Below are 16,479 nucleotides of genomic sequence, written 5' to 3'. Positions count from 1 at the left end.
CCCTCTATCTGCTCTGCACATGCTGGTCCCTGCCTCTACTCTGGGTAAATTGGGACCCCAAGACCTCTTCTGGAGCAGCAAGTGTGAGCCCGGGCCACATGCTCTTGCCTCCCACAAACTCAGACAAGCCATGCCCAGCTGAGCCCTTTTTCTTTGGGTGCACCTATTGTAGCGAACCTGGAGTGGTATTGACAGCAGCAGGCACTTGGAGAAAGTCCCTGGTCTCAGCTTAGACTCGCAGCTTAGCCCTGTGACAATAGACTTTGGAAGTTTCTCTTCCACGCTGTGGATTGCAGGAGCCTTTCCCACTGAAGGGAAGCACTGAGGTGGGACCCCTCCGTGGTCCCCTGATGCTGATGTGGGCACTCCAACTCTCCTCTCCGGTGAGTTATCTTATAGTCACCAGGATTGGATCCTTGAAGGTGGGCAGGGCCATAGCACCCTGCAGCACTGCTCAGAGGGAAAGCAGGCCACCAGCAATCATTTGCTTAGAGAAGGGCCCCTCCTGGCCTTTCCTGCCTATTCCCGGTTCCTGTCTATCAGAGAGCTCCTGGGCTCCTCTCCACCATGTGCGGTCCACGATCTTCTGAAGCACCGTGTTCGGCCCGGGTCTGTCGGGCACCAGGCACTGGGCTCCTTCTGCTCTCCTACCTGGCTTACTTGGTGCTGGGCGCCGGTGTGTTCTGGGCACTGGAAGGTCGTGCGGCCCGGTACTCCAGCCACATCTTCCAGCGCCACAAGTGGGAGCAACTAAAGAACTTCACATGTCTGGATGGCCCAGCGCTGAATCAGCTGATCCGGGTTAGGGGACTAGCGGTGCCACCCTGGGAAAGAAGGAGTGGGTGGGTCAGGGGGCGGGAGCTCACAGCAGGGATTAAGAGTCCTCTGGCCGGGACAGTGTAACGCTGGGGATGGTTATTCCTTATTCGAGAGGTGGAGTAAACAGGCTTGGGAAAAACAGGTTTGTGCGGTTGGGGTTGGGTAACCATGGAGATGGGCTGAAACCAGTGGAAAGCGTCTAGGGCTAGCGAGGAGCGGGGTGGGGGGTGGGTGGGGGCACGGACTCCATCTTTAAGGATGTGAGACTTGTCCAGAACACAACCATAAGGAATACAGAGGATCGCTTCTCGGTGTCACAGGATACAAGGTTGTTCGATGGGATCATCACCGGGACAGGTATCATTTGGTCTGGTCTGCCTTGTGTGTGGGTTACTGAGACAAGACGCCAAGGATGAAAGGCCACACCTAGTCTTTCAAAAGGAAGCGGGGGAGGGAGGGAGCAGAGAGTGAGGGGCCCGGAATGGAGGAGCGAGGGAGCTGAGAGTGAGGGGCTTGGACTGGATTAGGGCTAAGGTCACTTTACCTAAAGTATTTGGACCTGCAGGGCAGGCAGGGACGAAAGGGGTGGGGCAGTGGGAAGCACAGAGGTCCCTGAGCCAGAGGATCCTCAGAGGAGAGGATGCCGCAGGGAATGGAGGCAGGAGATGGCTCATGCTGGCAGGATTTCCCGTGGAGATCTCTTCCTGGCTCCATGGGCGATGGGGCGGAGCAAATCAGTGTTTGCCTTACTGTTTTGCTCCACTTCCCTCTGCCAAGAGTGCAGGGACAGAACTTAGACTCACATACCTCCGTGCAATCGCCACTCTCTTGCAATGGTTCCATTACAGAGACCCCCCAGGACCTGTGTCCCAGAATCCTTAAGCTGAAGCCAAATCCCCTGTAGAGGGAGAGCATTGTGAGGGTAGGACGGGAGAGAATTCCCATTCCTCCGGACAGGTCAATGCGCAGGAGCTGGAGCTAGGGACTGTCTCTGTCTGGCTATCACCAGTAAACTGCTGTTGCGGTCCTTCCCCTGCCCAGCTCCCCTGTCAATGCCTCATTAGCAGACACTACCATCTCCACTACGAGATGAACCAAGGCTTAGAGAGGTTTGATAAAAATGCAAGGCTGCACAGCCAAGAGCTAAGGCTGTTAATCACCTGGAGGCTGCTTTTGTGTAGCCCTATTTATGTGGCTGTTTCTCAGAACCCCATGATTTTATGTCCAAGGCACAGTATGCGTTCCCAGCCTCTGCTTCCACTGTCCTGTCATCCTGACTGCCTTCTCAGTGGGAAGACCCTCAAGGGGAACACGGGAGGAGTGTCGTTCCCTCCAGGAAGCATTCTGCCTCTGTGACTCTGTGTTCCCGCAGTGTCATGGCCCTAGGAAGCCAGAGGACTCTCCACTGTTAGAGTTCCATTTTCCAGATAAGGAAACTGAGATGTGAAAGAAACTGCAGACCATCTACACAGCTCCCCTTCATACCCCAAACCATCTACACAGCCCCCTTCATACCTCAAACCATCTACACAGTCCCCCTTCCTTCATACCCCAAACCACCTACACAACCTCCCTTCCTTCATACCCAAAACCATATACACAACCCCTCTTCATACCCAAAACAGCCACTATGGCCCCATCTCAGAGTCAACTCAGTTCTCCTGTCCCACTGAAGGCTGAGGTCACGTCTGTCATTTGGCAACATCTGCCTCTTATTTCCTGCAAGATTAGGACTGAGGTAGACAGCAAGCCTGTGAGTATATAAGCCTGTGAGTATATAAGCCTGTGAGATGGCCTAGAACCTGAGCTGGCTGTAGGATAAGGAGGAGAAAGGGTTGGCCCCACACTCTCTGCCCCTGGGGAGCCCTTGGCTAGTAGAATCAGTGATCCTTGGCCCCAAACAGACTTGAAATAAAGAGATATTGTGTGTGTTTTCCTGGGGACATATGAAAAAGTCTCCTCAAGTCAGATGGGGTACTAATGATTGACCAAAGAAAGAATCTCACCCATTTCTAGCTGGATTTACCGGGGTTACTACAGGAATGTGGGTGACTCAAAGACAGTTGCATTACTGAAATGTCCACCCGGTAGGGTGACACCTCACATCCCTCGAGCTCACTACACAACTTGTGGGCAGCTCTACGGAAGAGTCCCCTCTCCTCAGCAGTTTTTTTTTTCTTCTGTGAAATTTAACTTGGGGGAGGAGCTTGTAACTGCTGTACCCTTCTGAACCTGTAAGTCACCAGAGGAAGTGCATCACTTTGGAGAAACTGTCTATACACCACGAGCCTCTACAAGATTGTGGGTGTAAGTGTGGATATAGACATGGGTTTAGTGGTGTCTTGGGGTACAGGGGCTCAGTCCCCCTTCTCAAGATCCTATTGGTCACTGCAGCATCTCTTCCAGGACATCATTCAAGCATACAAAGATGGGACCCAGCTCCTGGGCAGTACCACCAGCATGGGGCGCTGGGGGTTTGTGGGCTCTTTCTTCTTTTCCGTGTCCACCATCACTACCATCGGTAAGGGCAGCATGGGGACAAGATGGTGTGGCTTGGGAGGTAGCCTCACCCTGAGGGCCCAGCGATGGCATTCCCGAGGGTGTCACCCCTATAAAGAAAGCAGTCATATCTGCAAGCACACCCCCACCCTCCTGCAAACAGCATCTCATGCCTCAGGACCCATGGACTTGGTTTCTGCATTTCATCAGACACCAGGGGAACTGTATGCATATTCCAGTTTGGGAACTGCTGCCCTGGAGGACGTTGGTCATCCAACCCAGTCCTACAGACCCTCCCAGGCCCTCAGTCACTATCACTGTCCTCCAGACACATTTCCCCTTCAGAGCCAGACTGAGGTGAAACCTGCCTGTCTTGAAAGCACCTGAGGCAGTTGAGTGGAAACAGCAGGGGCCAGAAAGCCCTGGATCCCTGCAGCCCTGGATCCCAGGGAACAATGCAGGTCAGCTGCCCTTGTCCACAGCATCACATGCATGACCTAGGACTAACCACTAGGGGGCAGGCTCACACCACTGAAGACTTAGGCTCCATCTTTCTTTATCCCTTTGATTCTTGCCTTGTTTTCCCAGCACCCCTCACCTCCCACCCCATCCCACCTTCTTCCACCCCACCTCCCCAACACTGCCCTTACTCAGACCATCATTCTGTGATATCAGCACTTGAGAGGTGGAGGCAGCAGGATTAGGAGTTCAGGGTTACATAAAAAGGTTGAGGCCAGCCCTGCCAACACAAAACCTTTTTTAACACAAACAAAATAAAACATTTTGTGGAAAGAAGATGGAAGACCCAGAGAAAGAGACCTCTGAAGTTTTCAGGACAGACGCCCGCATGGCAACCTTCCATCATGCTCATCCGCCCATCTCTGGGCTGGGGCGGGGGCACTCAGATGCTCAGGGCATCACCTTCCCACCTACAGTACTCCCTACTGTGGCCTCTCTATTAGCCAAATGCAAGTGAATGCCTGCACCCCGTTTTAAGGTCATGACAGTAGGCTCAGAAAGATCAAGGCCTTTGCCCAGGTTCTCAGAGCATTGCAGGGGTCAGAGTCCAAGCAATGGAGTCAGAAAAAATGGGAGGCCACAGGCCAACTGTGGACTGATGTGCCAGCCCGGCTCTGTCTCCTCATCAGAGCTGGGTAGGCACCAGTTGCCGCCCCCAGCATGGGAGTGAAACAAGGGGGCCACAGCCACAGTGGCCATGCCCAAAACTGGGGGGAGGATTTCCTTAAATACCCCTCCCTCCTGCATCAGGCTACGGCAACCTGAGCCCAGAGACCATGGCTGCCCGTCTCTTCTGTATAGTCTTTGCTCTCGTGGGGATCCCACTCAACCTGGTAGTGCTGAACCGGCTGGGCCACCTTATGCAGCAAGGGGTGCACCGATGTGTCCAATGGCTGGGAGGCAGCTGGCAGGTGAGACAGTGGCCAGGAACCTGGATGAGTCTGTTCCAGATGGGGGACTGTGGTGGAAGTGGGGTGCCAAACCAGAAGGGTGGGGTCAGAGAGATGAGGTAGGTGGTGAGGTTGTGGGAGCAAAGCCCAGAACAGGGTGTTTGATTATTAGTGTCTGTGGTGGGCATGAGGAGATTGGGAGGAGTCAAAGACAGGAAGCCTTTCGGAAGGAAGTGTGGGGGCTCAAGGCTGGAGTTTTGGGCATCTCCTGCTTGCTGCTCAGGACAGAGCCACAGACTGTTGCTGTATACTGCAGGACCCAGCACGGGCACCGTGGCTGGCAGGCTCCGCGGCGCTGCTCTCCGGCCTCCTGCTCTTTCTGCTGCTGCCTCCGCTTCTCTTCTCCCACATGGAAGGCTGGAGCTACGCGGAGAGTTTCTACTTTGCCTTCATCACGCTCAGCACGGTGGGCTTCGGTGACTACGTGATCGGTGAGTGGCCCAAGGCTGGCTTGTAACCTAAGTAGGCTCCGTGCTTTCCCAGTGTGGCGGGTTATGATCTCTTGGTTCCTGCCTGGCAGTGTGGAGCTGTTTTACAAAGCTACAGGCTCAAATCAGTGCCCTAGAGGGACCCACAACACTTGGACCTCCCTCACTTCTCCACCCACCCTGGGCGAGGACCCAGGTGAAACAATCAGGGAACTCAGAGCACCCTTGACCTCAGGAGGAAATGACAACCAAACTCCAAGCCTGCCAAGAAGGCCCCGAATGGGAACCGTTAGTGCTGTCCCCTGAGACCACGCAGTTACCCCAGAGACAACTACACTGCAGAAGCCCATGGAGGAAAGCCGAGGGGGTGGCAGTGGAGGAGCAGGGGCTCCAGGGGCTCAGCGTCTCTCTGTCTGTGTCTGGCTCTCGCTCTGGCGCTCTCTCTCTCTCTCTCTCTCTCTCTGTCTCTCTGTCTCTCTCTCTCTCTCTCTCTCTCTCTGTCCCTCTCCCTCTCTCTCTCCTGCTGCCACTGAAAAGATCCAAGAGTAAAGGCCACAGGTTCCTTCACTACCTAGGGCAGCCTTGGGGGCACCATAACCTCCAGTAGGGCTGCTCTGGGGTGAGGAGGGAGCCTGTTGTGACAACTCTTTCCTGGGGTGGGAGCTGAGACACTAAACGCCTTTCCCCACTCTTTCTGAGGTTCCAACGACAATCCAAAATTTGCTTCCACCAAAGTTCCCCTCAGGGAATCCTTGAATTTCTTGAGCATGGGTGAGGGCTCACAGGCAGGAGTACAAGTGACCCAAAAGTCTCTGCCCCAGTCGGTCCCCAGTGTGAAGGATGCCTTCTCCATGCCTACACAGATGGAGCCCCTCCCCTAATCTTTCCCAACTTATATACTCTCGCCCTCCTCAAGACCCTGGACCTCGTGCAGTTAGGGCAGAACTGCAAACAACTGACTCGGAGGAATGGCTGGATACTTGGGTGAGGGGCCCATGGCCACCCCCACCCCCTTCTGAGAGGGAAGGTTGGCCGTCCACAAGGTCAGCAGTCCAGCTGTGACCATTTCTGCTTCTGGGTCCTGCTGATCTGATGAAAAATGGCGGCAGCCTGGCTCAGAGAACAGTCCTATACAACATGACCCTCCCCATACTCCATCAGTGGACTGTTGAGACAGCCCTCTGACCAGATGATAAACCATATGCTCAGCCTGCAGCCCCAAGTGTCCCCCGCCATTTTATCAAAACAATAGCTGAAATTCAGAGAGACCAAGCCATTTGCCTGAGACAGCTCAGCGAGATACAACTTCTAATCTGTTTGTTTACATGATTCAAGCTATTCCAGAACTCTCTCTCTGGACCTCAGTACCCTCAACAGTGAAGTAAAGAATGCAGCTTGGAGCTTGCTGGGAGCCCCATAATTGCTTTCTGAGCCTCTGCCTTAGGTCTCTTCTCCACTGAGGGGAAGGTCTCATATGAGGGCAGAGGCTGCTATCCCAGGCTGGTCTCCCCCAGTCTGTGGCTCAGGAAGAAGTGATGTGGACAGGTACTTCCGAATGGGTCAGATGCTTGCCTTTGTCCCCATAGTGGGGACATGTGTCTGAGCAGCAGCATGGAAGACCAGGCTTGCCTCTCGGCTCAGGAGACATTTATTCCTGGAAGCTGTTTCCTCTTCTCCCACTGCTGTTTCCCGTTAGGCCTGGACTATTACACAAAGCCGCACAGGTTGGGCATGGCACAGCCCTGAAGTTTACACAGTGTAATGAGGCTCAGCACTCAGCGGCTCATGTATACTCTAGTCTTGTCCCCTTGGCATTTTAGATCATACACTATACCTTTGAACCTTAGGGTTCTCCCATAGTCTTAGGATGGAACTCAAATTACACAAGTGAACACCGGTGTCTGGTTCACCCTACCTCAGAAGATCCTATCTCAAAAACAAGCCAGTTCTCCAACTAGGCAGCATTCTCTAGACATGGGCACGCTGGCAAGGGGGTGGAGGCATCAGCCAGCCTCCAGGAAGGGCAGACACTCAACACAGCCTGCCTGACTGTAAGAGTGGTGTTGCCACCATGGTCTCCCAGGAAGCTGCTCTGTGAACTGGCAGGAGAGCCTGCTCCGCCTCTCACTCTATAGCTCCCTGCCCTGAGCACAGTCCGAAGTCCCGGATGCCAGAAGGGCTGCTGGGAGAGCAGAACTGCTGCGTGCTCTAGTCCTCGAAGCTGCTCATTACCTCCACGTCTTTGCACACAGAGAGTCCCTGGCTCCTTCGTCTGCAGGCCTCTGGCTTAAGTACGTGGAGAAGGGCAGGGAGGTGCCTAAGGCCAACCGCACTTGTTATAAAATTTCCCATACCTCTTGCCAAATATTAGCTCTCCCTATCCTTGAAGGATGGACTGACTGCTTTCTTGTGTGGGAATGCTGATTCATAAACACACACCTGTGCACATGTGTGCTAACGCACACGTGTGCACATGCATGCACGTACATTCACACACACACACACACACACACACACACACACACACACACACCTGGTCATTTTCCATGCCTGAAGTCAGTAACCAGAGTCACCCAAACCCCAGCCACAAGCTCCTCTCATGATTCTCATCATCAAAGCGCTCAGTGGAGCACTTTGCCAGTTACCAACTCTTGTGCCAAAAATTAAATGAAGGGCGTAAAGGGCCTCCCAACTTCTGTACCCAGAAGTGAAATTTCCACTGATCTCATTTGGTACCACAGAGGTATCAGTCTGTCTTTAAACAGGTCTGGGGTACTCAGATGTCAACCATGGATGCTAGGGACTGAGGCAGGGCACATCTCCAGCAGTTCCATGCTCCTTCCCAAACACCCTGGCTCCCACGACTGGCCACATTTCAGTCCAGGCATCAATGAAGCAGATGGGATGGGGCTGTGGCACAGAGGGACGAGCGCCCACCTAACTAACATGCCTGAGGTTCAGTGTCATGTAACTGGGTTGGTAGCAAATACCCATAATCCCAGCATTCAGGAGGCAGAGGCAATGAAGATGGGAATTTCAAGGCCAAATAGGACCACATGAAGAGCATTGGCTGCTCTTGCAGAGGACACGGGTTCAGTTCCCACCACCCACATGTGTCTCACAACCACCTGGAACTCCAGTTCCAGGGGATCAGGCATCCTCTTCTGACCTCTCCAGGCACATTGCATGCAGACAGTACATAGACGTACATGTAGGCAAAACATCCGTACACATTAAAATACATTTTAAAAATATTTTTTTAATAAACACAAAATAAAAGCTGAATACAGAAACCAGCAATGTCTCTCCTGGAGGCTTGCAAAATTGTAGCCTATGAGGCATTCCAGAGATTTCGATTCCAGGCCAGATGGGATCAGTCACCTGACTTTACAATAGGCTCTCAGGCGGCAGCAGTGGAGCTAGCCTGGGAACAGCAATGGAGGTAGCCTGGGAACAGCAATGGAGCTAGCCTGGGGGCAGCACTTTGAGGAATTCTAGAAAAGATTCATCTCCAGGGAAAAGGTGCCAGCTCTCCCCAGCGGCTTCCTGGAATCCCAGACCGGCAGCCACAGGCTGGGAATGTCAAGTCTCTGAGTTTCCTGTACTCACTTACGCCTCCCAGTTTCTGTCCAGCCCCCACCTCTTCTGGCCTTGCCTTTTCCCCAGGGATGGACCCCTCTCGGAAGTACCCTCTGTGGTACAAGAACATCGTCTCCCTATGGATCCTCTTTGGGATGGCCTGGCAGGCCCTGATCATCAAAATGATCCTGTCCCTGCTCAAAATGCCAGCGGACATGTGCACCTGCTCCCCACGCTGCTGCAAGGGGGACATCAAGAGCCGAAGCTGGAGGCAGGGCCAAGAAGGGGAACGCGGGGTCCAATCGCCAGGCATCACATCTGGAACCTTCCACTCCGGTTATGTGTTATGACGAGGACAGCTAGCTGTCTCCCAGGACTGCCGAATCTTCCTTCTCAGACCTCTGATTCTAAGCATGATTTTCTGTGCCTTCCAGCTAGAGACGGCTAGATGGTTTGAGAGCATCCAATAGGCTATACAACAGCTTATGGGATGTGACTTCGGGAATGGAGTGTGCTCCTCTTCGCCTAGTTCTTTCTTTCAACCTTCTGCAATGCTGGCATGGTGGCAAGAGCCCCAGCAGCCATATTGCACCCTGGAGTAGAGACCATGACTGAGATGATGATCCTCTGGTCATCACAGAGTCATCGTGACAAGCAGGACTGAACCCTGGCTTGACTCATGTGAGAGCGAGGGATGTCATATTTGAAACTATTGCTTGGGTGTTTCTAGTGCAATGAAATTTAAATTCTAAATGATGTATTCATATCCATAAATGCCTGCAGTGAAGACTAGAACCCACAGATAGAAACAGTGCCAGCCTCAAGTGAGCTTACCCAGGAGGTCAGAGGCATGGACAGAGGGGCGGTGGGACCCCAGACCCTCCATCCTGGGACCTTGCAGAGGAGTTCACAGGATTTGTTGGGAGTCTCAGCCAGCAGGTGTATCATGAACCCAGTCAGCTACTGGGTCTTCCTTGCCTTCTCAAAGTGATTTGAGCAACAGCATTTGCCCCACTCTGCTTGCTGACTGGGTACACAGTGTGACCAGCCCCCTCCTGTCACCATAGCCTCTCACCCAGAATGGACTGTGTCCCCTAAAACTGCACTAAATAAAAGCTTCTTCCCTCAAGATGCTTCTGCCAGGTATCTGTGTTGTGTGATGTTTGCTCTTTTGCCTTTTTGAGGGGCCCACCACCCAGCTCTCAAATAAACCACACACGGAGACTTCTTCTTAGTTATGAATGTCTGGCCTTAGCTTGGCCTGTTTCTTGTCAGTTTTTCCTAACTTATATTATCTTAACTAGCTTTGTCTCTGGGCTTTTCCCTTTCTCTATTTCTGTATACCTTTCTTTACCTCTTTCTCCATGACCTCCTGGATAGTGGGGTGACTGTACCCTGATGTCCTCTCTCCTTGTTCTCCTGCTCTTCCTTCTCGGGTCTCCTTCTATTTATCCTCTCTGCCTGCCAGCCCCACCTATCCTTGCTCCTGCCCAGCCATTCAGCTCTTTATCAGACCATCGGGTGTGTTAGACAGGCACAGTAACACAGCTTACAGAGTTAAACAAATGCAGCGTAAACCAAAGTCACACACCTGAAAATAATATCCCCCAACATATCGGTCACTCCAGTGAACATGTAGCTGATACAATCATGTAACAAAGTACTGCAAAATTTAGTGCCATAAAATAGAATTTATTTTAACCAGGACTTTGAACTTCAACCAGGCTTCAGTGGAGCAGGACTGTGGCTCCTGGCATTAGTAAGTGGCTGGGAAGCCCAGCTTAGGGCCATCTAAGCACTTCCCCGTGTCTGGCATCTCATGGAGGCTGTTGACTGAGACCTTAACCACAACTGTGTGGTCTCCTACTGCACCCAGGGCCTCCCTACAACACAGAAACTGCTTCTCAAGGTGAGTGTTCTGAGAAAGAGACTGTCCTGTTGCTTACGAGCTGGACTGGGGACACTCTGTGGAACCTCCCCACCTTCACCTGCTCACACGATACCATGTCCTGGGACTTCAGTGTGTGAGCTTTGACATGCCTGTTTGCATACCTGTCTGTGTCCCATTACTGACAAGTGATAGCCTGGGCACACTGCTGGCACACCCATTGTGCACCAGGGCCTCCAATCCACAGCCTGGGCACATCTGTTAGCAATGCATTCCGTGTTCCAGCACTATCATGGAACACATGATACCTGGGCACACCTGTTCACATGCCTGTGGTATCCCAAGACACGTTTGCACATTTGTCTTGTCCCAGTGCCCCACCTACAGGTCTGGGGACACCCATTCACACATTCACCATGTGCCAATGCTGCTCTGCCACGTGGCAGTCTGGGCATGACTTCTCACATGTCTGCCGTGTCCCAGTACTGCCATCTAGTGGCCTAGGCACTCTTTGTCACACATCTAGGTCTCAAGGGCAGCCACGTAGCTCCCTGCACACACCAGGTACACACTTGCTGTGTATCAGCACTGCCACTTGGTGGCCTGGGAATACTTGTTTGCATGTTTGCTGTATCTCGGAGCCAGCAACAGATGGCCAGCACATGCCTCTTCACTTCAGAAATATCAGTGCCCATATTATGCCACTTGGAAATGGTATGGGTGCCCACATGTCCGCACATATCTCTGCGTGACAGGGATGTGTATTAAATGGCTTGTGGTCCAGCATGCACAAAAGACCATCATATAACCAGGATGGGCAATACTGAGGGAGCCAATATGTAAACGCCCACACCCATAAGGCTGGGCTCTGAGATGGCGTGGGAACCAACATGCCCATATACCTTGTTGGGTGACTGGGCCTGGGGATGGCGTGGGGGCCAACATGCTCATACTCCCTCCCCATATAAACAGGCTGGAAACGGCATGGGGCCAACATAACCATACATGTATGGCCAGGTTCAGAAATTACACGGAGGCCAACATGCCCAGTTACCCCTCCATATATCCAGTCTCAGAAATGTCATGGGGTCAACAAGCTTTTAAAGCCCCACATATAACCAGGTTTGGAAATGGCATGGGAGCCAACATGTACCTCCAATATGATTAGGATAGAAAATGGTGTGGGGCCAAAATGCCTGGAACTCTCCTTTATGACAGGGATCACAATGGCAGATGCCCATATAGTCCCACTCAAAAATAACCAGGCGCCTACATCCCAAAACCTTCTCCCATATGGCCAGACTCAGACATGGGATGGAGGCCCACATGCGCAGAAACCCCATTATAGTATGGGTCAGAAATTGCATTGGTTCCACCATGCCCATACACCCCAGCATTTTACCATGATTGAAACGGAATGATGCTATATGCTCATACACACACATATAAGGTCTAGGAAAAAGCATAGAGTTCAAATGTCCATATACCCCTCGGGTGGCCTGGCTCAGAAATCGTTTTGGGCACAATATGCCCACACACACTCCCATATGACTGAGCTTGAAAATGGCATGTTGACCAACATGTTCCATATAACCCATAGGGCTAGGGTTTGGAAATGACATGGGTGCTAACATGCCCACATACCTGTTATTTGATAAGGCTTAGAAATAGCATGGGGTCAACATGCTCACATACCCTACATATGACGGAGCTCGAAAATGGTATTAGCCCCAACATGCCCATCCAGTCCTTCATGGCTAGGTGTTGTAATGGCATGGAGTGGGGGGGGACAGCATACCTGTGTAATCTCTATATGAATGGGCTCAGACATGGCATGAGGACATCATGGTGCCCTTATGCCACTGACTTTGACCAGGTTTAGAAATCTCATAGGAGCCAACGTGCCCATACATCTTTCCAAATGCCCTCATAGTACAATACTGCCATGGCTACCAAGGCCAACATAGGGTTGAAGACAGTGGTCTGCCGTGACTACTTCACTGCGTGTAACTCCACAGATACCCAATGGGCCAGAGGTTGCAGCCAGTGCAGGAGGGGGGACCTTCACTGTGGAGCGTAGGTCATGAAGCAGCTACAGGAGTCCAGGGGAGGTGGCAGAGCCAGAGCCAGGCTGGAGTGGCTGGAGAGACCGTGATGCTCAGCCAGCACTGTCATGCAGTATGGTGTCCACTGCACAGCCAGAGTCGAGAGCACATGGGCTAGCTCATGCTGCTGCCTGGTGCTCGGAAGATGAGGGCAGGGAATTTGGCCCTGGGCTGCAAATGAGGCAACAAGGCCAGTGGGGCTCTTGCCTAACATTGCTAAGTACAGAATCCTCTAGAAGCCAGAAGGAGGCTGTGGCCCTCCCCTGAGGGGTGCACCTAGTCACAGGGGCTTTGGTTGCAGCAGGAGAGCCCCTCAGCATCTGCTCTGGCTCTCTAAGGTGTTCCACACACTTCTCTCTTGGAACTGAGCTTCAGAAGAAGCATGAGCCCTGGGAAGGGACGTCTTTGGTCCTGTTAGATCATTCCTAACTGAAGTGACATCCTTGCCTCCATCTAACCTCAAGGGCCTGCAAATGCCCTGAGGTGTGTTGTGCAGAAGACTGAACCTGCAAGGCAGAGACTGAGTTCTAGAGCTTTCACAGTATTCACTACGGCGGTCTGCAGTCTCGTAATAACATCAGCTTCACTGTTGGGTTTGCACGGGTCACCCTGTATGCTGTAGATGTAATCCTGCTGTTAACACTAAGGGTTCAAAATTGCATTTTATTCACAGTTAACAAGTAACAGTGTGTTTATCTTGACCAGGATCATGTCCCTAGGAAGTAAGGAAGAGCTTGTGTCCAAAGCCCAAAAGAAAATCAACTCTAGTTCTCAGGAGGAAGGGTGGGCTCAGTGGCAGTGCTAGCAGTGTGAGGCCTCTACCTTGAAGCTAGAAGGGAAATGCAAATGAACACTGCTTGGTCTCAAAGAAAAGCTCGTCCTTGTTGGCCGAGCGGAATGGAGTGTCTGTATCGCTAGGCAGACTGCATGCAGCGGAGGAGGAGTAAAGGCACCGAGGCAGAGCAGGAGGGCTGGCTCAGAACCTCAGGGAGATTTCGTGTTTGTCCTTCTCTTCCGGGGAAGAACTAGGTTAGGGATATCTGCAAGGTCCCTTTGAGACCCAACATTTTCTGCATGGAAAGTCCAGCAACCATATGTCCCTTATACAGTTTGCATTTACATAGCATATATTCTTAATGCTTAAGTATACACACTTAGGTGTTTGGATAAATTACTAATTTTGTATCCACTGAGATGACAGTCGACCTTCTTTTAAGTTTGAAAACATGTAGTACTGAGGTCTTGGGGAGAAAACATTTGCAGAGTTGGTGCAGAAGGCCCACAAACATTATTTGTGCACAACTGGAGATCTACACAGCAATTAGGAAACAGTTTTAATCTTTAAGGGTTAATTATAGCCCGTCGAGGGAAGGAGAAATTTCATTAACACCCACTCAGCTCATATGTTCCTTGTGTCTTTGCAGACAGATTCTTCCCAGGCAGCCTCAGGGACACAGGAATGAGATTTTTCAGCGTCTACCTTTAATTCTTGTATGAAACTTTTGTTTTGTTTGGTTTTTTTTTTTTTGAGACAGGGTTTCTCTGTGTAACAACTCTGGCTGTTCTGGAACTCGATTTGTAGGCCAGCCTGGCCTTGAACTCACAGAGATTCTGTCTCTGCCTCCTGAGTGCTGGGATAAAAGGTGTGCTCCACCACTGCCCAAAAAGTTAGTTACTGAATGTACAGACATGTATGAAGTTACACTATGGAGAAGGGTCAGTCAATAAAATGTCCCCGGGGAGGGGAGCACATATGGTGGACATGTCACAGCCTGAAGACAAGGGTATCCTTGGAGCTCAGTCAGTGAGCGCTAGGTTCAGTGAGAAACCTTGTCTCAAAAGTTAAGGTGCAGAGCCAATAAGGGGGGCATCCAGCATCAATCTTTGACTCCTCCCACACACATATGCCCCACACATGCACATACATATACCACATACATATACCACACACATATGCCACACACATATATCACACACATGCACACACATATACCACACACATTTGTTGTAAGAGGCTGTTAGTGTGTTTCCCAGCTGCCCAGACTCCCAAAATAACCACACAGAAACTGTATTAATTAAATCACTGCTTGACCAATTACTTAGGTGTATTGCTAACTAGCTCTTACATCTAGAATTAGCCCATCTCCATTATTTTCTATTTTACCATGAGACTTGTGGCCTACCGGCAAGGTTAAGGTATATCTGTCTCTGGCAGCAGCTTCATGGCTTCTCCTGACTTCACCTCCTTTCTTCCAGCATTAATTTACTCCCACCCACCACCCACCCCCTGCCTAGCTCTCCTCTACCTTATAAGGCCAAGCCAGTTTCTTTATTAACCAAAGGTATTCACAGTATGTACATCACACATATACCACACATGTACACACACATATGATATATCACACACATGCACACACATATACTACGCACATGCAACAAACATACACACACATGTACATACATATACCACATTCATGTACCACATGTACACATATATACTACACATATACACAACATGTACCACACACATGCACACACATATGCCACATACTTGCACAAATGTATGTAGTTGTCTTTGATTGGTAGTAAACACAAATTGTCTTTTTATTTAAAAGAAAACATTTTCTTCTTAAATTACTAGTACTGAGAATCAAATCTCCGCCCTCATGCATGCTAGGCACATGGTCTACCAGCTGGGCCACACCCGAAGTCACGTATGCCTTTTAGGAAACAATTCACTCAGACTCTTCAAAAACAATCTTCTGGGGCCATTTTAAAATATGAAGTTAATAGGACAGTTACAAAGGAGTCATGTGGTTTTTCTCTGTAATATTCCATTTTTTCCTTGAGCATATGTCGCCTAGACTAGGAAAAGCACAACTAATGAGCCATGAATGATGCTGACATTACATGCCCGAGGCTGTCCAGATCCTCATGCATGTTATTGTGAGGAGCACAGTCCAGTTTAGGCTTAGGAAGATCAAAGGCAAAGCTGCTGCCTTGAGCAAGCTGCAGCGCCCACTCCAGTCTCCCTGACGCTAGAATCCGGGCTTCTAATAAGCTCTCTGCCACGTGTGATCTGGAGCTTCAGGCAGAGCGAGCTTCCCGCAGCAGCACAGTTCCCTAGAGACCTAGATTTGGGGCGTTCTCGAGGCTCTGCACGCCGTCTCCGTCCGACCACCTGCTGGCCTGCCACTTGTCTGTGGCAGCTATGGGTCTGCCTGGCTCTGTGCTGAAGACAGCGAAACCAGAGAGCATATAATAGAGGGTTTTAAACTCTACTCAGCATTTTTAGAGGAGACATTAAAGTGACTATTAAACTCTAGATTTATTCCTTAAAAGGAATGCGAGCGTTTTGTAATGACACATTCTTGGCCCCCGAGAGTGTAACAAATGAGATTTACTAGCAGTTACAGAGTCGCTTGAAGTCATGCTTATTTTTATCATAAATGTTACCACTTCATTTGGAAAGTAACAGCCACCAAAGATCTTAACGTAAGATCAGAGTTAGACCTAGCTTCTAATTGTACGATAGGATAATATTTGATCCTTCCTATCGTATGTCAGGCCAGGGGAGCTGTTTACTGTCACTATCAAGCCCTTCTAGATGGTGTGGAAAGGAGAGACTTAACTCTTATTGGTAAGGTTTCTTCACTTTTCATTTATTCCTCTCAGTGGAGCAATGAAGAAGT

The 16,479-nt window shown here is 50.8% G+C and overlaps 1 protein-coding gene across 3 annotated transcripts; it reads left to right on the top strand.

The window, feature by feature from the left end:
* Positions 1 to 552: 552 nt before the first annotated feature.
* On the top strand, positions 553 to 9,923 carry Kcnk17 (potassium two pore domain channel subfamily K member 17). Of its 3 annotated transcripts, none has more exons than XM_048445198.3 (5): positions 553 to 801; positions 3,226 to 3,340; positions 4,588 to 4,748; positions 5,044 to 5,218; positions 8,882 to 9,923. In XM_048445198.3, the coding sequence occupies exons 1-5, from the start codon at positions 568 to 570 to the stop codon at positions 9,142 to 9,144; spliced, it is 948 nt and encodes a 315-aa protein (XP_048301155.3). In that variant the 5' UTR covers positions 553 to 567; the 3' UTR covers positions 9,145 to 9,923. The 3 variants fall into 3 exon arrangements, with proteins under 3 accessions (XP_048301155.3, XP_087754023.1, XP_087754022.1); XM_087897897.1 differs by lacking the exon at positions 553 to 801 and adding an exon at positions 1,031 to 1,176 and having other exon boundaries at positions 4,639 to 4,748; XM_087897896.1 differs by lacking the exon at positions 553 to 801 and adding an exon at positions 1,031 to 1,176.
* Positions 9,924 to 16,479: the final 6,556 nt, after the last annotated feature.

Source organism: Myodes glareolus, chromosome 18, assembly GCF_982192425.1.
Source record: "Myodes glareolus chromosome 18, mMyoGla1.1, whole genome shotgun sequence".
NCBI lineage: Eukaryota > Metazoa > Chordata > Mammalia > Rodentia > Cricetidae > Myodes > Myodes glareolus.
Note: the sequence above shows the minus strand (reverse complement) of the source record. Positions and strands in the feature narration are given on the sequence as shown.

Excerpts from the sequence above, each read along its gene's own strand:
- Kcnk17 (XM_048445198.3), top strand. The coding sequence starts at position 568 with ATGTGCGGTCCACGATCTTCTGAAGCACCGTGTTCGGCCCGGGTCTGT. Across the intron at positions 802-3,225 it reads CGCTGAATCAGCTGATCCGG|GACATCATTCAAGCATACAA; the intron begins GTTAGGGGACTA and ends CATCTCTTCCAG. Across the intron at positions 4,749-5,043 it reads GGCTGGGAGGCAGCTGGCAG|GACCCAGCACGGGCACCGTG; the intron begins GTGAGACAGTGG and ends TGTATACTGCAG.